Source organism: Scyliorhinus torazame, chromosome 9 (genome assembly GCF_047496885.1).
Source record: "Scyliorhinus torazame isolate Kashiwa2021f chromosome 9, sScyTor2.1, whole genome shotgun sequence".
In the NCBI taxonomy this organism is placed as follows: domain Eukaryota; kingdom Metazoa; phylum Chordata; class Chondrichthyes; order Carcharhiniformes; family Scyliorhinidae; genus Scyliorhinus; species Scyliorhinus torazame.
The window spans coordinates 9,720,952-9,745,219 of record NC_092715.1 but is presented as its reverse complement, the minus strand read 5'-3'; the positions used below and the strand labels follow the sequence as shown (position 1 = coordinate 9,745,219).

Sequence of the window (24,268 nt, the reverse complement as noted above, 5' to 3'; positions counted from 1 at the left end):
ACTGTGCTTCACACTGAGCTGTGACAGTGAGGACACTGTGTGCTTCACACTGAGCTGTGACAGTGAGGACACTGTGCTTCACACTGAGCTGTGACAGTGAGGACACTGTGCTTCACACTGAGCTGTGACAGTGAGGACACTGTGCTTCACACTGAGCTGTGACAGTGAGGACACTGTGTGCTTCACACTGAGCTGTGACACTGAGGACACTGTGCTTCACACTGAGCTGTGACAGTGAGGACACTGTGCTTCACACTGAGCTGTGACAGTGAGGACACTGTGCTTCACATTGAGCTGTGACAGTGAGGACACTGTGCTTCACACTGAGCTGTGACAGTGAGGACACTGTGTGCTTCACACTGAGCTGTGACAGTGAGGACACTGTGTGCTTCACACTGAGCTGTGACAGTGAGGACACTGTGTGCTTCACACTGAGCTGTGACAGTGAGGACACTGTGCTTCACACTGAGCTGTGACAGTGAGGACACTGTGCTTCACACTGAGCTGTGACAGTGAGGACACTGTGCTTCACACTGAGCTGTGACAGTGAAGACACTGTGCTTCACACTGAGCTGTGACAGTGAGGACACTGTGTGCTTCACACTGAGCTGTGACAGTGAGGACACTGTGCTTCACACTGAGCTGTGACAGTGAGGACACTGTGCTTCACACTGAGCTGTGACAGTGAGGACACTGTGCTTCACACTGAGCTGTGACAGTGAGGACACTGTGCTTCACACTGAGCTGTGACAGTGAGGACACTGTGCTTCACACTGAGCTGTGACAGTGAGGACACTGTGTGCTTCACACTGGGCTGTGACAGTGAGGAAACTGTGCTTCACACTGAGCTGTGACAGTGAGGACACTGTGCTTCACACTGAGCTGTGACAGTGAGGACACTGTGTGCTTCACACTGAGCTGTGACAGTGAGGACACTGTGCTTCACACTGAGCTGTGACAGTGAGGACACTGTGCTTCACACTGAGCTGTGACAGTGAGGACACTGTGTGCTTCACACTGAGCTGTGACAGTGAGGACACTGTGTGCTTCACACTGAGCTGTGACAGTGAGGACACTGTGCTTCACACTGAGCTGTGACAGTGAGGACACTGTGTGCTTCACACTGAGCTGTGACAGTGAGGACACTGTGTGCTTCACACTGGGCTGTGACAGTGAGAACACTGTGTGCTTCACACTGAGCTGTGACAGTGAGGACACTGTGTGCTTCACACTGAGCTGTGACAGTGAGGACACTGTGTGCTTCACACTGAGCTGTGACAGTGAGGACACTGTGCTTCACACTGAGCTGTGACAGTGAGGACACTGTGCTTCACACTGAGCTGTGACAGTGAGGACACTGTGTGCTTCACACTGAGCTGTGACAGTGAGGACACTGTGTGCTTCACACTGAGCTGTGACAATGAGGACACTGTGTGCTTCACACTGAGCTGTGACAGTGAGGACACTGTGCTTTACACTGAGCTGTGACAGTGAGGACACTGTGCTTCACACTGAGCTGTGACAGTGAGGACACTGTGCTTCACACTGAGCTGTGACAGTGAGGACACTGTGTGCTTCACACTGAGCTGTGACAGTGAGGACACTGTGTGCTTCACACTGAGCTGTGACAGTGAGGACACTGTGCTTCACACTGAGCTGTGACAGTGAGGACACTGTGTGCTTCACACTGAGCTGTGACAGTGAGGACACTGTGCTTCACACTGAGCTGTGACAGTGAGGACACTGTGCTTCACACTGAGCTGTGACAGTGAGGACACTGTGTGCTTCACACTGAGCTGTGACAGTGAGGACACTGTGCTTCAGACTGAGCTGTGACAGTGAGGACACTGTGCTTCACACTGAGCTGTGACAGTGAGGACACTGTGTGCTTCACACTGAGCTGTGACAGTGAGGACACTGTGCTTCACACTGAGCTGTGACAGTGAGGACACTGTGCTTCACACTGAGCTGTGACAGTGAGGACACTGTGCTTCACACTGAGCTGTGACAGTGAGGACACTGTGCTTCACACTGAGCTGTGACAGTGAGGACACTGTGCTTCACACTGAGCTGTGACAGTGAGGACACTGTGTGCTTCACACTGAGCTGTGACAGTGAGGACACTGTGTGCTTCACATTGAGCTGTGACAGTGAGGACACTGTGTGCTTCACACTGAGCTGTGACAGTGAGGACACTGTGCTTCACACTGAGCTGTGACAGTGAGGACACTGTGTGCTTCACACTGAGCTGTGACAGTGAGGACACTGTGCTTCACACTGAGCTGTGACAGTGAGGACACTGTGCTTCACACTGAGCTGTGACAGTGAGGACACTGTGTGCTGCACACTGAGCTGTGACAGTGAGGACACTGTGCTTCACACTGAGCTGTGACAGTGAGGACACTGTGTGCTTCACACTGAGCTGTGACAGTGAGGACACTGTGCTTCACACTGAGCTGTGACAGTGAGGACACTGTGCTTCACACTGAGCTGTGACAGTGAGGACACTGTGTGCTTCACACTGAGCTGTGACAGTGAGGACACTGTGCTTCACACTGAGCTGTGACAGTGAGGACACTGTGCTTCACACTGAGTTGTGACAGTGAGGACACTGTGTGCTTCACACTGAGCTGTGACAGTGAGGACACTGTGTGCTTCACATTGAGCTGTGACAGTGAGGACACTGTGCTTCACACTGAGCTGTGACAGTGAGGACACTGTGCTTCACCCTGAGCTGTGACAGTGAGGACACTGTGCTTCACACTGAGCTGTGACAGTGAGGACACTGTGCTTCACCCTGAGCTGTGACAGTGAGGACACTCTGCTTCACACTGAGCTGTGACAGTGAGGACACTGTGCTTCACACTGAGCTGTGACTGTGAGGACACTGAGCTTCACACTGAGCTGTGACAGTGAGGACACTGTGTGCTTCACACTGAGCTGTGACAGTGAGGACACTATGCTTCACACTGAGCTGTGACAGTGAGGACACTGTGTGCTTCACACTGAGCTGTGACAGTGAGGACACTATGCTTCACACTGAGCTGTGACAATGAGGACACTGAGCTTCACACTGAGCTGTGACATTGAGGACACTGTGCTTCACACTGAGCTGTGACAGTGAGGACACTGTGTGCTTCACACTGAGCTGTGACAGTGAGGACACTGTGCTTCACACTGAGCTGTGACAGTGAGGACACTGTGCTTCACACTGAGCTGTGGCAGTGAGGACACTATGCTTCACACTGAGCTGTGACAGTGAGGACACTGTGCTTCACACTGAGCTGTGACAGTGAGGACACTGTGCTTCACACTGAGCTGTGACAGTGAGGACACTATGCTTCACACTGAGCTGTGACAGTGAGGACACTGTGTGCTTCACACTGAGCTGTGACAGTGAGGACACTGTGTGCATCACACTGAGCTGTGACAATCACACTGAGCTGTGACAGTGAGGACACTGTGCTTCACACTGAGCTGTGACAGTGAGGACACTGTGCTTCACACTGAGCTGTGACAGTGAGGACACTGTGCTTCACACTGAGCTGTGACAGTGAGGACACTGTGTGCTTCACACTGAGCTGTGACAGCGAGGACACTGTGTGCATCACACTGAGCTGTGACAGTGAGGACACTGTGTGTTTCACACTGAGCTGTGACAGTGAGGACACTGTGTGCTTCACACTGAGCTGTGACAGTGAGGACACTGTGCTTCACACTGAGCTGTGACAGTGAGGACACTGTGCTTCACACTGAGCTGTGACAGTGAGGACACTGTGTTTCACACTGAGCTGTGACAGTGAGGACACTGTGTGCTTCACACTGAGCTGTGACAGTGAGGACACTGTGTGCTTCACACTGAGCTGTGACAGTGAGGACACTGTGCTTCACACTGAGCTGTGTCAGTGAGAACACTATGCTTCACACTGAGCTGTGACAGTGAGGACACTGTGCTTCACACTGAGCTGTGACAGTGAGGACACTATGCTTCACACTGAGCTGTGACAGTGAGGACACTGTGTGCTTCACAAAGAGCTGTGACAGTGAGGACACTGTGCTTCACACTGAGCTGTGTCAGTGAGGACACTATGCTTCACACTGAGCTGTGACAGTGAGGACACTGTGTGCTTCACACTGAGCTGTGACAGTGAGGACACTGTGCTTCACACTGAGCTGTGACAGTGAGGACACTGTGCTTCACACTGAGCTGTGACAGTGAGGACACTGTGTGCTTTACACGGAGCTGTGACAGTGAGGACACTGTGTGCTTCACACTGAGCTGTGACAGTGAGGACACTGTGCTTCACACTGAGCTGTGACAGTGAGGACACTGTGTGCGTCACACTGAGCTGTGACAGTGAGGACACTGTGCTTCACACTGAGCTGTGACAGTGAGGACACTGTGTGCTTCACACTGAGCTGTGACAGTGAGGACACTGCGCTTCACACTGAGCTGTGACAGTGAGGACACTGTGTGCTTCACACTGAGCTGTGACAGTGAGGACACTGTGCTTCACACTGAGCTGTGACAGTGAGGACACTGTGCTTCACACTGAGCTGTGACAGTGAGGACACTGTGCTTCACACTGAGCTGTGACAGTGAGGACACTGTGTGCTTCACACTGAGCTGTGACAGCGAGGACACTGTGCTTCACACTGAGCTGTGACAGTGAGGACACTGTGTGCTTCACACTGAGCTGTGACAGTGAGGACACTGTGTGCTTCACACTGAGCTGTGACAGTGAGGACACTGTGTGCTTCACACTGAGCTGTGACAGTGAGGACACTGTGCTTCACACTGAGCTGTGACAGTGAGGACACTGTGTGCTTCACACTGAGCTGTGACAGTGAGGACACTGTGTGCTTCACACTGAGCTGTGACAGTGAGGACACTGTGTGCTTCACACTGAGCTGTGACAGTGAGGACACTGTGTGCTTCCCACTGGGTTGTGACAATGAGGACACTGTGTGCTTCACACTGAGCTGTGACAGTGAGGACACTGTGTGCTTCACACTGAGCTGTGACAGTGAGGACACTGTGTGCTTCACACTGAGCTGTGACAGTGAGGACACTGTGTGCTTCACACTGAGCTGTGACAGTGAGGACACTGTGCTTCACACTGAGCTGTGACAGTGAGGACACTGTGCTTCACACTGAGCTGTGACAGCGAGGACACTGTGCTTCACACTGAGCTGTGACACTGAGGACACTGTGTGCTTCACACTGAGCTGTGACAGTGAGGACACTGTGCTTCACACTGAGCTGTGACAGTGAGGACACTGTGCTTCACACTGAGCTGTGACAGTGAGGACACTATGCTTCACACTGAGCTGTGACAGTGAGGACACTGTGTGCTTCACACTGAGCTGTGACAGTGAGGACACTGTGTGCTTCACACTGAGCTGTGACAGTGAGGACACTGTGCTTCACACTGGGCTGTGACAGTGAGGACACTGTGTGCTTCACACTGAGCTGTGACATTGAGGACACTCTGCTTCACACTGAGCTGTGACAATGAGGACACTGTGCTTCACACTGAGCTGTGACAGTGAGGACACTGTGTGCTTCACACTGAGCTGTGACAGTGAGTACACTGTGTGCTTCACACTGAGCTGTGACAGTGAGGACACTGTGCTTCACACTGAGCTGTGACAGTGAGGACACTATGCTTCACACTGAGCTGTGACAGTGAGGACACTGTGCTTCACACTGAGCTGTGACAGTGAGGACACTGTGCTTCACACTGAGCTGTGTCAGTGAGAACACTGTGCTTCACACTGAGCTGTGACAGTGAGGACACTGTGTGCTTCACACTGAGCTGTGACAGTGAGGACACTGTATGCTTCACACTGAGCTGTGACAGTGAGGACACTGTGCTTCACACTGAGCTGTGACAGTGAGGACACTATGCTTCACACTGAGCTGTGACAGTGAGGACACTGTGTGCTTCACACTGAGCTGTGACAGTGAAGACACTGTGCTTCACACTGAGCTGTGACAGTGAGGACACTGTGCTTCACACTGAGCTGTGACAGTGAGGACACTGTGCTTCACACTGAGCTGTGACAGTGAGGACACTGTGTGCTTCACACTGAGCTGTGACAGTGAGGACACTGTGCTTCACACTGAGCTGTGACAGTGAGGACACTGTGCTTCACACTGAGCTGTGACAGTGAGGACACTGTGCTTCACACTGAGCTGTGACAATGAGGACACTGAGCTTCACACTGAGCTGTGACAGTGAGGACACTGAGCTTCACACTGAGCTGTGACAGTGAGGACACTGTGTGCTTCACACTGAGCTGTGAAAGTGAGGACACTATGCTTCACACTGAGCTGTGACAGTGAGGACACTGTGTGCTTCACACTGAGCTGTGACAGTGAGGACACTATGCTTCACACTGAGCTGTGACAATGAGGACACTGAGCTTCACACTGAGCTGTGACAGTGAGGACACTGTGTGCTTCACACTGAGCTGTGGCAGTGAGGACACTATGCTTCACACTGAGCTGTGACAGTGAGGACACTGTGCTTCACACTGAGCTGTGACAGTGAGGACACTGTGCTTCACACTGAGCTGTGACAGTGAGGACACTATGCTTCACACTGAGCTGTGACAGTGAGGACACTGTGCTTCACACTGAGCTGTGACAGTGAGGACACTGTGTGCTTCACACTGAGCTGTGACAGTGAGGACACTGTGTGCTTCACACTGAGCTGTGACAGTGAGGACACTGTGCTTCACACTGAGCTGTGACAGTGAGGACACTGTGCTTCACACTGAGCTGTGACAGTGAGGACACTGTGTGCTTCACACTGAGCTGTGACAGTGAGGACACTGTGCTTCACAGTGAGCTGTGACAGTGAGGACACTGTGTGCTTCACACTGAGCTGTGACAGTGAGGACACTGTGCTTCACACTGGGCTGTGACAGTGAGGACACTGTGCTTCACACTGAGCTGTGACAGTGAGGACACTGTGTGCTTCACACTGAGGTGTGACAGTGAGGACACTGTGCTTCACAGTGAGCTGTGACAGTGAGGACACTGTGTGCTTCACACTGAGCTGTGACAGTGAGGACACTGTGCTTCACACTGAGCTGTGACAGTGAGGACACTGTGTGCTTCACACTGAGCTGTGACAGTGAGGACACTGTATGCTTCACACTGAGCTGTGACAGTGAGGACACTGTGCTTCACACTGAGCTGTGACAGTGAGGACACTATGCTTCACACTGAGCTGTGACAGTGAGGACACTATGCTTCACACTGAGCTGTGACAGTGAGGACACTGTGTGCTTCACACTGAGCTGTGACAGTGAAGACACTGTGCTTCACACTGAGCTGTGGCAGTGAGGACACTGTGTGCTTCACACTGAGCTGTGACAGTGAGGACACTGTGCTTCACACTGAGCTGTGACAGTGAGGACACTGTGTGCTTCACACTGAGCTGTGACAGTGAGGACACTGTGCTTCACACTGAGCTGTGACAGTGAGGACACTATGCTTCACACTGAGCTGTGACAATGAGGACACTGAGCTTCACACTGAGCTGTGACAGTGAGGACACTGTGTGCTTCACACTGAGCTGTGACAGTGAGGACACTGTGTGCTTCACACTGAGCTGTGACAGTGAGGACACTGTGTGCTTCACACTGAGCTGTGACAGTGAGGACACTGTGTGCTTCACACTGAGCTGTGACAGTGAGGACACTGTGTGCTTCACACTGAGCTGTGACAGTGAGGACACTATGCTTCACACTGAGCTGTGACAGTGAGGACACTGTGTGCTTTACACTGAGCTGTGACAGTGAGGACACTGTGTGCTTCACACTGAGCAGTGACAGTGAGGACACTGTGCTTCACACTGAGCTGTGACAGTGAGGACACTATGCTTCACACTGAGCTGTGACAGTGAGGACACTGTGTGCTTCACACTGAGCTGTGACAGTGAGGACACTGTGTGCTTCACACTGAGCTGTGACAGTGAGGACACTGTGTGCATCACACTGAGCTGTGACAATCACACTGAGCTGTGACAGTGAGGACACTGTGCTTCACACTGAGCTGTGACAGTGAGGACACTGTGCTTCACACTGAGCTGTGACAGTGAGGACACTGTGCTTCACACTGAGCTGTGACAGTGAGGACACTGTGTGCTTCACACTGAGCTGTGACAGTGAGGACACTGTGTGCTTCACACTGAGCTGTGACAGTGAGGACACTGTGTGCTTCACACTGAGCTGTGACAGTGAGGACACTGTGCTTCACACTGAGCTGTGACAGTGAGGACACTGTGCTTCACACTGAGCTGTGTCAGTGAGAACACTATGCTTCACACTGAGCTGTGACAGTGAGGACACTGTGCTTCACACTGAGCTGTGACAGTGAGGACACTATGCTTCACACTGAGCTGTGACAGTGAGGACACTGTGTGCTTCACAAAGAGCTGTGACAGTGAGGACACTGTGCTTCACACTGAGCTGTGTCAGTGAGGACACTATGCTTCACACTGAGCTGTGACAGTGAGGACACTGTGTGCTTCACACTGAGCTGTGACAGTGAGGACACTGTGCTTCACACTGAGCTGTGACAGTGAGGACACTGTGTGCTTCACACTGAGCTGTGTCAGTGAGAACACTATGCTTCACACTGAGCTGTGACAGTGAGGACACTGTGCTTCACACTGAGCTGTGACAGTGAGGACACTGTGTGCTTCACAAAGAGCTGTGACAGTGAGGACACTGTGCTTCACACTGAGCTGTGTCAGTGAGGACACTATGCTTCACACTGAGCTGTGACAGTGAGGACACTGTGTGCTTCACACTGAGCTGTGACAGTGAGGACACTGCTTCACACTGAGCTGTGACAGTGAGGACACTGTGCTTCACACTGAGCTGTGACAGTGAGGACACTGTGTGCTTCACACTGAGCTGTGACAGTGAGGACACTGTGCTTCACACTGAGCTGTGACAGTGAGGACACTGTGTGCGTCACACTGAGCTGTGACAGTGAGGACACTGTGTGCTTCACACTGAGCTGTGACAGTGAGGACACTGTGCTTCACACTGAGCTGTGACAGTGAGGACACTGTGTGCTTCACACTGAGCTGTGACAGTGAGGACACTGTGTGCTTCACACTGAGCTGTGACAGTGAGGACACTGTGCTGTGACAGTGAGGACACTGTGCTTCACACTGAGCTGTGACAGTGAGGACACTGTGTGCTTCACACTGAGCTATGACAGTGAGGACACTGTGCTTCACACTGAGCTGTGACAGTGAGGACACTGTGCTTCACACTGAGCTGTGACAGTGAGGACACTGTGCTTCACACTGAGCTGTGACAGTGAGGACACTGTGCTTCACACTGAGCTGTGACAGTGAGGACACTGTGCTTCACACTGAGCTGTGACAGTGAGGACACTGTGCTTCACACTGAGCTGTGACAGTGAGGACACTGTGCTTCACACTGAGCTGTGACAGTGAGGACACTGTGTGCTTCACACTGAGCTGTGACAGTGAGGACACTGTGCTTCACACTGAGCTGTGACAGTGAGGACACTGTGCTTCACACTGAGCTGTGACAGTGAGGACACTGTGTGCTTCACACTGAGCTGTGACAGTGAGGACACTGTGCTTCACACTGAGCTGTGACAGTGAGGACACTGTGCTTCACACTGAGCTGTGACAGTGAGGACACTGTGTGCTTCACACTGAGCTGTGACAGTGAGGACACTGTGCTTCACACTGAGCTGTGACAGTGAGGACACTGTGTGCTTCACACTGAGCTGTGACAGTGAGGACACTGTGTGCTTCACACTGAGCTGTGACAGTGAGGACACTGTGTGCTTCACACTGAGCTGTGACAGTGAGGACACTGTGCTTCACACTGAGCTGTGACAGTGAGGACACTGTGTGCTTCACACTGAGCTGTGACAGTGAGGACACTGTGTGCTTCACACTGAGCTGTGACAGTGAGGACACTGTGCTTCACACTGAGCTGTGACAGTGAGGACTCCCTCTCCCCCTGCCTCACGTTTTTCCTCCCCCTGCCCCCACCAATCTGATAAGTTTTTGGACAAAGATCCAGCGGCTGGGCGCGGTGGAGCCATGCAAATATCGCGTGAGAAATGGCCGTGTTTGTTTGTGATGACTGAATTGAGGAAGAGGGTGAAATTGCGTTGCGGGTGTTGTCAGAATCCAGTTCAGAGCCTTGTTCCTGTTACTGGGAGCAGGGAATGGGCTGAGCCTCAGGGGCGAAGTTTAAACAACTGTTATCAGCAACTGTTCTTTTCTGTGCAATATAACCTTTAATGGATTAGTGCATCAGAGCTGGGGAACAGTGTTTAAACAAGCGAGTGGATTGCCAGCGGAGTTGTGAGTTGCCGAGGAGGAGTTCGCTGTTGCTGGAGGGGAGGAATGGTGTTCAGCTCTCGCTGTTTCTGTTGTTGCTCTTTCAGCGTTAGCTTCTTCCTGTTTTGAATATTTCTCGGATTGTTGGGTCCAACTTTCACAATCCCCCAGCTGCCCTCCAACTGGATCATGGCGGGGAGAGGCAAACTGCTCCACTTTCTTTTCTTATTTATCTTTGTGACCTCCGCAGAATCAGCCAAGGTGCTGGTCACCGTCCTGCTGGGTAAGTCCAGGCTGCATTGCCCAGATGGGGGCCGCCTCTGACCTGTTTTAACAGCTCCCAATTCAACAGGAACGATTTTGCTGTGAAATCTCACCTAATTAGCAAGTTATTTGTTTGAGGTTCTGTTTGTTAAGGGTATTGAAAAGACACATTTTGTTTTTTGCGTCTGATGTTTGACAAAGTATTTTACATGTTTACATTTTCAAATGTCTTTTAATCAGATCATTGCTCAAGGTGACCGATGAAAGGGGGTGAGTAATATATTAATGATGTGGAGATGCCGGCGTTGGACTGGGGTGAGCACAGTACGAAGTCTTACAACACCAGGTTAAAGTCCAACAGGTTTGTTTCGATGTCACTAGCTTTCGGAGCGAGGTACCTCTTCATTCACCTGAGGAAGGAGCAGCGCTCCGAAAGCTAGTGACATCGAAACAAACCTGTTGGACTTTAACCTGGTGTTGTCAGACTTCGTACTGCAATATATTAACACAGACAGAAGTGTGGTTAATGGATGGAAAACCAAGAGTCGGGGTCAATGGGTCATTTTGGTCAGATGGAACAGGGAGTGAGGTTATAGACTTCGATAGGAAGAATAGAAAAGTATATATTTAAAAAGACATTAGTGTTCAGAGGAATTAGACGGAGGAAGCGATTTAACCACCGCTCCGGTTAAAGAGCGGAAAAGTCTAAAATCGAGATTTGCGCAGTGCACAAATCAGTTTGCTATCTAACCGGCCCACTCCCGATGATGAATCATAGTATTTACAGTGCAGGAGGAGGCCATTCAGCCCATTAAGTCTGCACCGGCCCTTGGAAAGAGCACCCTACTTATGCCCAGAATGAGTTCTGATCGAGCCCAGATATGTCGAGCATGTCATTAACCCTCATTTGCATTCATTTCAATCTCATTAGCAAGAATGCAATAGCCTCCCAGGAATTAACCGGCTCCCCAGCGGGAAATCACGTGGGCGTGGTTTTAAAAAAATGTGAAGCTGGCACAATGACTGCTAAGGGGAACCGAGAGGGGAGTAAACATTTCCATTTTCCGGCATTCAGCGCAAGGGCACTGGAGCTTCTGCCCCCGTCGGTGCTGCGTGAGGCCTTAGAACCATCTTTAAATATTGCGGATACGCAGAACAGGGGCAACTACAGCTGCTGCCTGTCTGTCCTACCAAACTCTTCCAGGACAGAGCCCTGCTCTTGGTTATATGCTGAAGGTCACTTTAACTCCCTTTGACTGTGAGCAGCCTCCAGCTTCCCAGCTGCAGGTTGTGTTTGCTGCTTGCTCCTGCTGGTGGCTGCAGAGGCCTGGAGGTTGCTGTTTCCTTCCTTTTCCGTAGCCGCAAAGAAGGACAATTCTTTCTCAGATACCTGGGTGCTGGAACGCCGGGCTGAGGGTAACCTTTGAGTCCAGAGGGCAATCCGGTTTGCGGGATCTGGTGCACGACATTGACCCAAATGGACCACCTGATGACGTTGTTGAAGAAATGCTTTCGCAGATTGCTGCTGCTTTTGTCACTGGTGTGGTGAGTGCTGCGTGTAACTGGCATGTCACCGTGGGTTAAACACGCTGGAAGTCACGGATGTTTATCCTTGAGCGCCAGTGGACTATGTGGATGCCGGGATTTGGTTGCGGTGAGATTGGGCTGTGTGGGAGGGGCCTGCACAGCTGCGGCTCCTGGACGGAGAATGGCTCTGATACGTGGAACAAGTCACACATTGATGGACAGATCATTTCCCAGACAAAGTTCTGGACATGATAACACATTCTCAGGCTTATCCTCCATTTCTGTTGAAGAACCAGCGAGGGGCGATACCGTGTGTTTTTTTTTTTGGGTGAAAATGAGCTGATGTAGCTTTGTATTGGTACCAATAGCTTTAAGTTCCTGGGGGTCACCATCACCAACAGTCTGTCCTGGTCCACTCACGTTGATGCAACAGTCAAGAAAGCCCAGCAACGTCTCTACACCCTACGGAAGCTAAAGAAATTCAACATGTCTTCATCGACTGTCACAAACTCCTACAGATGTGCGATAGAGAGCATCCTATCCGGCCGCATCACAGCCTGGTATGGCAACTGCTCGGTCCAAGATCGCAAGAAACTGCAGAGTGTGGTGAACTCAGCCCAGCGCATCACACAAGCTTGCCACCCCCACATTGATTCCGTCTACACCTCCCGCTGCCTCAGGAAGGCAGACAGCATTATCAGAGACCCCTCCCACCCAGGCATTGCCCTCTTCCAGACCCTTCCATCAGGCAGAAGGTACAGAAGTCTGAAGACCCGCACATCCAGACATAGGAACAGCTTCTTCCCCACAGCTACCAGACTCCTCAACGACTCCCCCTCGGACTGATCTGTTCCCTGTAAGAACACTATTCACGACGCCCTATGCTGCTCTGGCTCGTGTATTTGCTTTGTTTGGCCCCTGGTTCCGCACTGTAACCAATCACTGTTTGTCGATGTAGCATTTGTATTCGTGTGTACGCACTATGTACGTACTGTGTACGTTCCCTCGGCCGCAGAAAAATACCTTTCACTGTACTTCGGTACATGTGACAATAAATCAAATCAAATGAAAATGGAACAGTGACATTTCTTATTTAATGGTCAGTGTGATATTTGGGATGTTATTTGGTTGATTTTTAAATCTTTGTTACAGTTGACCATTTAATAAACAAAACATTCTCAAGTGATTTCTCGTGGGTACACGTGCCGTGTCTCCGATGATTATTGCCTCGCATTTCAATCAAACTTTGCCTGACCCCCAGAAGCGTCACCACCACAGAGGCAGCAGCCACCAATCAAACACTCAGAGGAATAGCTGGGCTTCAGTATTGGGGTTACCCTCGCGAGTGTGGGCTCAGTGTGTGGATCGGGGAGCACCATCTCCCTGATGTTCCCGGCAGGGGTCTCGGGGCTCCTGCTGTGCCCGGGTTGCGTGTACAGAGCGAGGTTGTCCAGCTGGCTGGCACTCTGTGAGAAGGAGGAACATGTCGGGCTGGGGGAGGTTTGGGGGATTGGAGGGTCCCGGGGTGGAAGCCCGAACTGATTGTCGGTCTCTCTCCTTCGCCAATTCCTTACAGATATAACAACATGGCTGGTTATGTTGGTCCCGCACCCCGGTGTGCTGGTGGCAGCCGAGACAGACAGACCCCAGAGAAGGTGGCAGCATCGGCACATGCTGAAGGCGGAACCCCATGTGCAGGGTTGAAGACCCAGCCGCCCATCGGGCCGAGGAGGAACCCAGAGGTGTACAGGCCCCGTTGGTCTTTCGAGCAGTTTGATGGACAGCGTGTGCTGCGGAATACTGTTTCTCAGCAGAGACAGTGCCGCCTCTGGGCCACGTCCTCGTGGACTTGGCACCGCCTGGAGGAGGAAGACACCTGCTCCCGGTGGCCGTGAAGGTCACTGCAGCCCAGAACCTCGAAGCAACCAGTTCATTCCAGGGCTCTGGCGGAGACTTGTGCCGCATTTCCCAAGCTACAGCCCACAAGTGTATCCGTGAGGTCACCGATGCGGCATCTCCCTGCAGGCCTCTGTGCAGAGTCACATGACAGAGGCTTCACGTGCTGTTCGGTGAATTGGGCATTCTGAATTCTCCCTCTTTGTACCCGAACAGGCGCCGGAATGTGGCGACTAGGGGCTTTTCACAGTAACTTCATTGCAGTGTTAATGTAAGCCTACTTGTGACAATAATAAAGATTATTATTTTAACAGTGAACATTGGACATTTCTATTGCCCCTTGATGCAGATGGTGTCCCCCCACCCTCCTGTTCCCTCTCAGTGCTCCTCACTCTTCTTGATCCTCTGTGGTCTACTGTTGCATCTCGGTGTGTCCCCAGGATGCACATCAGGGTTGGAGCCAGCCGGCTGCTTTCCATGCCCTTGGCCTTTGATGCCCTTGGGGGATGTACTCTGGAGGAGGGCCTGAAGCTGAGGGGCCCGGCCAAATCATCAGTGTCACTGGTGTCGCCGGGACATCCTGCTTTGCCTGCTGCCCTTGAGATGAGTCTCCTTGGTGGCAGGTCCTGGGTTGGCCTCCAGCACTTCCTCCTCCCTAATGGTGGCCGTAGAGCCCTGGGGGTCTCCACTGGATGGAGGGGCTGCTGGAGTGAGCTCCAGAGGCCCTTGAGTCATCTGGCTCTCCCAGTCCTGGTGCCCAAGGATCTCTCGGAGCGGCTACAGGGCATTCTGCAGGGGCAGGGTGAACAGCCTGTGGTGTGGGACACGTCGCTGCAAATAATATGTGCAAAAAATGCAGAATTTAGGGAGATAGGAAGGAAGTTTTAAAAGTAGGACTTCGAAGGGAATGATCACGAGTTGGTCAGAGCAGAATAAACTTCTCAGCGATGCAAAATGTCACAAATTATTCACCAATTCAGGCAAGCTACCAGACCCCGAGGGGGGGGGTTTATATTTAATACCAGATCATGGCAGGAGCAGAAATCTTAAAGATTATAACCCTCCCCAACACACCTTTTTCCTCATTTTCCCTCCCCTCATTTCTACACCCTCCATCTCTTGCACGCCCCCGCCCCCCCCTCCCGGTGAGCATTCAGGGGTGTAGCTGGGCAGGAGTTTATGTAGATGGACACACTCTCTCTCTCTCTCTCTCTCTCTTTGTCCCCTCCGCCCCCACCTTGCAAATACCACCCCCCCCCCCCCCCCCCCCCCCCCCCCCCTTTGAAGCTGCTGTCTTGTCAGTCGGCTCGGTTGCGCCTCCCCCTGGGCGACCGTGTCTCCGCCTGACATAAACATTCTCTGTCTGTGGCCAACTTGGACTGTGGGGAGCTGAGGCCCCCCGCCGGCTGATGGTTTGCGATTGGACAATGCTGGCGGTGTCGTTGCCCGATATGGGAGCCGGCCACCTCCCAAAGTTCTCCGCACATCACCGCACCCCCCGCCCACAAACCCAGCCGGCCACCGGGGTTTAGCCGTAAGACCCTCCGGATAGGGATAGGGTGGAGAGGGGAGAATGAGTGAGGCCCGCGACAGAGACTGACGTCTTGAGGCCTAGCAGTGATGAACGGTTAACGTGGGTGGCCGTAATATATATGTATAATGTTTTAAAGAAAAGAAGCGCTCCATTCTGCTGTGCCTGGTACTGAGATGGGAGATTGATTTAACATTCTTGCACCAGAGTTTTTGAGTATTTATTTAAACGATAGCAGGGTAACTTGTCCCGTCGCTCCGCCCCCTGCGATTTGTCTGAAAGTTTGTGATTTTTTATAAAAGTTTTGAAATGAAGCATTCGAGGAGAGTGTTGGGACGGCGGTTTTGAGCCACTCGACCTCTGATTATAGTGGGGTTCGCTCGGAATATCCGACGCAGGAAGCAAGCTGAGAGTTTGTCCTGCGGTCCGATGCGTTAACCCAACCCGGGTGCGCGGTGGTCACCCGTCAGCCCAGTTTCAGTTCGCTCTTTGTGAGACCAAAGCTGATCTTACCCCTCATCGCGACAGCTGTTGGTATTCCACCCCCCCCCCCCCCCCCCCCCACCGAGGGACCAGTCAGCCCCTCTGTTTCTTACCCCCACCTTGGCACTGCTGCTTCACAGCTCCAGGGTCCCAGGTTCGATTCCCGGCTTGGGTCACTGTCTGTGCGGAGTCTGCACGTTCTCCCCGTGTCTGCGTGGGTTTCCTCCGGGTGCTCCGGTTTCCTCCCACAAGTCCCGACGGACGTGCAGGTTGGGTGGATTGGCCATGATCAATTGTCCTTCGTGTCCAAAAGGGCTGGGTGGGGTTACGGGGATAGGGTGGAGGTGTGGGTTTGGGTAGGGTGCTCTTTCTAAGGGCCGGTGCAGACTTGATGGGCCGAATGGCCTCCTTCTGCACTGTAAATTCTATGAGGATGTATCGGATGAATACGTGGCTGAAGAGATGGTGTGAGGGGGAGGGTTTCAGATTCCTGGGGCATTGGGAGTTCAGGGGAGGTGGGACCTGTACGAACGGGATAAGACACATCAGAAGAGTGGTTGGGGATAGTTTAAACTAAAATGACAGGGAGATGAAAACCTGTGGAAGGAGTCAGAAGAGGAGGAATGAAGGACAAGAACAAAAGAGAGAAAGAGGAAGAAGAGAAGTGATTGGCAGGGAAATCAAGGGCCAGAATCTAACAGGGCTTCAGTAAAAACAACAGGGCAAGGAATATTAAAAAGACAAGCATCAAGGCTTTCAGCCATAACTTGTGGAGCATTCGCAATAAAACGGATGAACTAAACGCGTAAATAGATGTAAATGGGTGTGATATAGTCGGGATTACGGAGACATTGCTGCAGGGTGAACAGGGATGGGAACTGAATGTCCCAGGGGTATTCAGTATTTCTAAGGACAGACAAGAAAGAAAAAGTGGACTTGCAATGCTGGTTAAAGAGGAAATGAACACAATAGCGAGGAAGGACAATGTGGAGTCTGGGTAGAGCTGAGAAAGATCACAGGGCAAAAATGTTAATGTGGGTTGTATATAGACCCCCAAATTGTAGTGGTGATGTTGGGAATGGAATTAAACAGGAAATTAGAGACGCACGTGATAAAGGAACATTTGTAATTATGGATAACTTTAATCTGCCAATAGATTGGGCAAATCAAATTGCAAAAGCAAACCATAGAGGAGGAATTCCTGGAGTGTATACGGGATGGTTTCCTGGATTAATATGTTGAGGAGCCGACTAGAGAACAGGTCATCCTAGACTGGGCTCTGTGTAATGAGAACAGAATCATTGGCAATCTGGTTGTGCGCGCCTTGGGGATGAGTGACCAGAATATGATAGAATTTTTCATCAAGATAGAGTGTGACGCAGTTGATTCTGAGACTCGGGTCCTGAATCTAAATAAAAACTACAATGGTATGAGGCACGAGTTGCATTGGGAAACGTTAAAGGGAAGACAGTGGATCGGCAATGTCAAACATTCAAGGGGGGCATGGGGGAACTGCATCAATTGTTCATTCTTTTGGCATGAAAATGAAACAATATGGGTGGCCAAACCATGGCTCCAAGGGTAATTAGAGACAGTATTAGATCCAAGGAAGGGGAATACAAATTGGCCAAGAAAAAACAACAGGTCTGAGGATTGGGAGCAGTTTAGAATTCACCAAAGGAGGAGCAAGGGATTGATTAAGAAAGGGAAAATAGAATACGAGAGTAAGCTTGCAGGGAACATAAAAACTGACTGTAACATTTTTTATAGGTACGTGAAGAGAAAAAGAATGGTGAAGACAAATGTAGGTCCCTTACAGTCAGAAAAGGGGTATATGAAAATGTATAATAGGGGTCAGAGAAATGGCTGAGCAACTAAGTACATACATTGGTACTGTCTTCACAAATGAGGACACAAATCAGAGACCAGAAATGTTTGGGAACGCAGGGTTTAGTGAGAGGGAGGAACTGAAGGACATCATTTAAGGGGCATCTTGACAAATACATGAATAGGCTGGGAATAGAGGGATACGGACCCAGGAGGTGTAGAAGATTTTAGTTTAGACGGGCAGCATGGTCGGCACGGGCTTGGAGGGCCGAAGGGCCTGTTCCTGTGCTGTACATTTCTTTCTTCTTTGTCATTATTATTCGGTACATCAGTCTCGAAAGATGTGCTTGCTAGGTGAATTGGACATTCTGAATTCTGTGTACCCGAACAGGTGCCGGCGTGTGGCGACGAGGGGCTTTTCGCAGTAACGTCATTGCAGTGTTAATGTAAGCCTACTTGTGACACAAATAAAGATTAATATTATTAGTGGGGAAATGCAGTTTGAAGCCGATAGATCTTTCCGTGGAATTCCTACAGTGCAGAAGGAGGTCATTTGGCCCATCGAGTCTTCACCTCGCCTCTGGAAGAGCATCCAACCTAGACCCACTCCCCGCCCTTAACCCTAGTTAACATGCACATCTTTGGACACTGTGGGGCAATTTAGCACGGCCAATCCACCTAACCTGCATATCTTTGGACTGTGGGAGGAAACCGGAGCACCCGGAGGAAACCCACGCACACACGGGGAGGATGTGCAGACTCCGCACAGACAATCTCCCAAGGCCGGAATTGAACCCGGGTCCCTGGCGCTGTGAGGCAGCAGTGCTAACCACTGTGCCACCGTGCCGCCCTTGGGATTGCCCAGGGCCTGTATATCCCAGAGTACTTAAGGAAGTGTCCCGAGAAATAGTGGATTCATTAGTGGTCATCTTCTGGGATTCTATAGACTCTGGAGCAGTCCCTGCAGATTGGAGGGTAGCTAATGTAACTCCACTATTTAAAAAGGGAGGCAGAGAGAAAACAGGGAATTATAGGCCAGTCAGCCTGACATCGGTCGTGGGGAAAATTCTGGAATCCATTATATATAGCAGAGCACTTAGTAAGCAGTGGCAGGATTGGACAGAGTCAGCATGGATTTATGAAGAGGAAATCATGCTTGACAAATCTGCTGGAATTCTTTGAGGATGTAACTAGTAGAATTGATGAGGGGGAGCCAGTGGATGTGATTTATTTGGACTTTCAGAAGGCTTTCGACAAAGTCCCATAAAGAAATTAGTGTGTAAAATTAAAGTGTATGGGATTGGGGGAAGTGTATTGAGCTGGATAGAAAACTGGTTGGCAGACAGGAAACAAAGAGTAGGAATTAACGGGACTTTTTCCAATTGGGAGGCAGTAATCAGTGGGGTACCGCAGGGATCGTTGCTGGGACCCCAGCAGTGACTAGTGGGGAACCGCAGGTATCGGTGCTGGGACCCCAGCAGTGACTAGTGGGGTACCGCAGGGATCGTTGCTGGGACCCCAGCAGTGACTAGTGGGGTACCGCAGGTATCGGTGCTGGGACCCCAGCAGTGACTAGTGGGGTACTGCAGGGATTGGTGCTGGGACCCCAGCAGTGACTAGTGGGGTACCGCAGGGATCGGTGCTGGGACCCCAGCAGTGACTAGTGGGGTACCGCAGGGATCGGTGCTGGGACCCCAGCAGTGACTAGTGGGGTACCGCAGGTATCGGTGCTGGGACCCCAGCAGTGACTAGTGGGGTACTGCAGGGATTGGTGCTGGGACCCCAGCAGTGACTAGTGGGGTACCGCAGGGATCGGTGCTGGGACCCCAGCAGTGACTAGTGGGGTACCGCAGGGATCGGTGCTGGGACCCCAGCAGTGACTAGTGGGGTACAGCAGGGATCGGTGCTGGGACCCCAGCAGTGACTAGTGGGGTACCGCAGGATCGGTGCTGGGACCCCCAGCAGTGACTAGTGGGGTACCGCAGGGATCGGTGCTGGGACCCCAGCAGTGACTAGTGGGGTACCGCAGGGATCGGTGCTGGGACCCCAGCAGTGACTAGTGGGGTACCGCAGGGATCGGTGCTGGGACCCCATCAGTGACTAGTGGGGTACCATCATAGAATTTCATAGAATTTACAGTGCAGAAGGAGGCCACTCGGCCCATCGAGTCTGCACTGGCTCTTGGAAAGAGCACCCTACCCAAGGTCAACACCCTATCCCCATAACCCAGTAACCCCACCCAACACTGAGGGCAATTTTGGACACTAAGGGCAATTTATCATGGTCAATCCACCTAACCCGCACATCTTTGGACTGTGGGAGGAAACCGGAGCACCCGGAGGAAACCCACGCACACACGGGGAGGATGTGCAGACTCCGCAGAGACAGTGACCCAAGCCGGGAATCGAACCTGGGACCCTGGAGCTGTGAAGCAATTGTGCTATCCACAAGGCTACCGTGCTGCCTTGGGGTACCGCAGGGATCGGTGCTGGGACCCCAGCAGTGACTAGTGGGGTACCGCAGGGATCGGTGCTGGGACCCCAGCAGTGACTAGTGGGGTACCGCAGGGATCGGTGCTGGGACCCCAGCAGTGACTAGTGGGGTACTGCAGGGATCGGTGCTGGGACCCCAGCAGTGACTAGTGGGGTACCGCAGGGATCGGTGCTGGGACCCCAGCAGTGACTAGTGGGGTACCGCAGGGATCGGTGCTGGGACCCCAGCAGTGACTAGTGGGGTACCGCAGGGATCGGTGCTGGGACCCCAGCAGTGACTAGTGGGGTACTGCAGGGATCGGTGCTGGGACCCCAGCAGTGACTAGTGGGGTACCGCAGGGATCGGTGCTGGGACCCCAGCAGTGACTAGTGGGGTACCGCAGGGATCGGTGCTGGGACCCCAGCAGTGACTAGTGGGGTACCGCAGGGATCGGTTCTGGGACCCCAGCAGTGACTAGTGGGGTACAGCAGGGATCGGTGCTGGGACCCCAGCAGTGACTAGTGGGGTACCACAGGGATCGGTGCTGGGACCCCAGCAGTGACGAGTGGAGTACCGCAGGGATCGGTGCTGGGACCCCAGCAGTGACTAGTGGGGTACCGCAGGGATCGGTGCTGGGACCCCAGCAGTGACTAGTGGGGTACCGCAGGGATCGGTGCTGGGACCCCAGCAGTGACTAGTGGGGTACCGCAGGGATCGGTGCTGGGACCCCAGCAGTGACTAGTGGGGTACCGCAGGGATCGGTGCTGGGACCCCAGCAGTGACTAGTGGGGTACAGCAGGGATCGGTGCTGGGACCCCAGCAGTGACTAGTGGGGTACCACAGGGATCGGTGCTGGGACCCCAGCAGTGACGAGTGGGGTACCGCAGGGATCGGTGCTGGGACCCCAGCAGTGACTAGTGGGGTACCGCAGGGATCGGTGCTGGGACCCCAGCAGTGACTAGTGGGGTACCACAGGGATCGGTGCTGGGACCCCAGCAGTGACGAGTGGGGTACTGCAGGGATCGGTGCTGGGACCCCAGCAGTGACTAGTGGGGTACTGCAGGGATCGGTGCTGGGACCCCAGCAGTGACTAATGGGGTACCGCAGGGATCGGTGCTGGGACCCCAGCAGTGACTAGTGGGGTACCGCAGGGATTGGTGCTGGGACCCCAGCAGTGACTAGTGGGGTACCGCAGGGATCGGTGCTGGGACCCCAGCAGTGACTAGTGGGGTACCGCAGGGATTGGTGCTGGGACCCCAGCAATGACTAGTGGGGTACCGCAGGGATCGGTGCTGGGACCCCAGCAGTGACTAGTGGGGTACCGCAGGGATCGGTGCTGGGACCCCAGCAGTGACTAGTGGGGTACCGCAGGGATTGGTGCTGGGACCCCAGCAATGACTAGTGGGGTACCGCAGGGATTGTTGCTGGGACCCCAGCAGTGACTAGTGGGGTACCGCAGGGATCGGTGCTGGGACCCCAGCAGTGACTAGTGGGGTACCGCAGGATCGGTGCTGGGACCCCAGCAGTGACTAGTGGGGTACCGCAGGGATCGGTGCTGGGACCCCAGCAGTGACTAGTGGGGTACCGCAGGGATCGGTGCTGGGACCCCAGCAGTGACTAGTGGGGTACCGCAGGGATCGGTGCTGGGACCCCAGCTAGTCACAATATATATCAATGATTTAGATGAAGGAACAAAATGTCATATCTAAGACCATAAGACATAGGAGCGGAAGTAAGGCCATTCGGCCCATCGAGTCCACTCCGCCATTCAATCATGGCTGATTTCAACTCCATTTACCCGCTCTCTCTCCATAGCCCTTAATTCCTCGAGAAATCAAGAATTTATCAACTTCTGTCTTAAAGACACTCAACGTCCCGGCCTCCACCGCCCTCTGTGGCAATGAATTCCACAGACCCACCACTCTCTGGCTGAATAAATTTCTCCTCATCTCTGTTCGAAAGTGACTCCCTTTTATTCTAAGGCTGTGCCCCCGAGTCCTAGTCTCCCCTGCTAATGGAAACAACTTCCCTACGTCCACCCTATCTAAGCCATTCATTATCTTGTAAGTTTCTATTAGATCTCCCCTCAACCTCCTAAACTCCAATGAATATAATCCCAGGATCCTCAGACGTTCATCGTATGTTAGGCCTACCATTCCTGGGATCATCCATGTGAATCTCCACTGGACCCGCTCCAGTGCCAGTATGTCCTTCCTGAGGTGTGGGGCCCAAAATTGCTCACAGTATTCTAAATGGGGCCTAACTAATGCTTTATAATCATTTTATATCTCCAAATTTGCAGGTGACACCAGGTTGGGTGGGAGGGTGAGCTGTGAGGAGGATGCAGAGATCCTTCAGAGTGATTTGGACAGGCTGAGTGAGTGGGCAAATGGATGGCAGATGCAGTATAATGTGGATAAATGTGAGGTTCTCCACTATGGTGGCAAAAACAAGAAGCAGACCATTATCTGCCTGGCTATAGATTGAGAGAGGGGAATGTGCAACGAGATCTGGGTGTCCTCGTACACCGGTCACTGAAGGTAAGAACAAAGATCAAAGAACAAGACAGGAGCAGGCCCTTTGGCCCTCCAAGCCTGTGTCAGTCATGATGCTCCCTTAGCCAAAATCCTCAGCACTTCCTTGTGCTGTATCCCTCTATACCCATTGTTGTACCTTCTAAACCACAGTGTGTATTTAACCCGTATATGATGGACAAATGATCACACAAGTTGCTTAATACAATAATAGTTTATTAACAAATACACAAGGTGAGTATTAATCAATCACATACACATGCAAGTTGATCTCTAAACTAATACACTAAATGACCTTAACTTAACTTCCAGGTGACTGGCAAGTACAGTGCAGATATGACCTTATCTGTCGTCCTGTAGTCTGGCAGTGCTGGAGTTCTTGTCGCTGGTCATCTGTATCCTCGGCTCTGGTCCCTCTGTGGATGGGGTGGATGGTCTTGTTGGCTGGTGAAGGGTTCACCGTTGTTGTTGGTTGTCAAAAGCTGTAGTCGAGAGAGCGAGTGATGGGCTGCGCAGCTCTTTTCAGGCGGTCCCAGGTGAAGATCCAATGGAACGATCAGGTTTGGATCACCTTGATCGATCTTAGCCAATTGGGGGTGGACACCTTGATGGTTGGACGGGTCCCGGTCGGCCATGGCCGTTAGTGTCTGAGGCATGTAGGCCTTCCCAAATAAGGAAAGCTGCTGAATCTGCCACTTATTGTCAGTTTCTACCTGGAGCCCATTGTCCCGGGATGGCCTTTCTCCTATCTTAGTTTCTGCATAAGTCTGAGGTGCAGCTTTTGTATATTTGCAGCCTGTCTGTGCTCAGGCTTGGCCAAATTTCCCATCGATCTCTGGCGGGCGGCCATTTTAGGTGGCAACACCATCCCATCCGTTTATTTGTCGAGGTGCCTTTTGAACGCCGTTAATGTATCTGCTTCCACAACTCCCCTGGCAACGCGTTCCAGGCACTCACCACCCTCTGCGTAAAAAACCTGCCTCGCACATCCCCTCTAAACTTTGCCCCACGGACCTTAAACCTATGCCCCCTGGTGACTGACCCCTCCACCCTGGGAAAGAGTGCCTGCCCATCCACTCTATCCATGCCCCTCATAATCTTGTAGACCTCTTATCAGGTCACCCCTCAACCTCGTCGTTGTAATGCAAACAGTCTGCGTCTCTTCAACCTCTCTGCATAGCTAACACCCTCCAGAACAGGCAACATCCTGGTAAACCTCCTCTGCACTCTCTCCAAAGCCTCCACATCCTCTGTAATGAGGCGACCAGAATTGTGCGCAATATTCCAAGTGTGGCCTTACCAAGGGTCTATACAACTGCAGCTTGACTTGCCAGTTTTTATACTCGATGTCCCGTCCAATGAAGGCAAGCATTCCGTAT

At 52.3% G+C, this 24,268-nt stretch overlaps 1 protein-coding gene across 1 annotated transcript in view; it reads left to right on the top strand.

Moving 5' to 3' along the window:
• The first annotated feature begins 10,159 nt into the window (after positions 1-10,159).
• LOC140429059 (UDP-glucuronosyltransferase 3A1-like) overlaps positions 10,160-24,268 on the top strand; it is a 32,870-nt gene continuing 18,761 nt past the window's right edge. Inside the window, exon 1 of the mRNA XM_072515597.1 lies at positions 10,160-10,638. Coding sequence (XP_072371698.1) covers positions 10,545-10,638 — 94 coding nt within the window. The 5' untranslated portion in view covers positions 10,160-10,544. The remainder of the gene's footprint in view (positions 10,639-24,268) is intronic.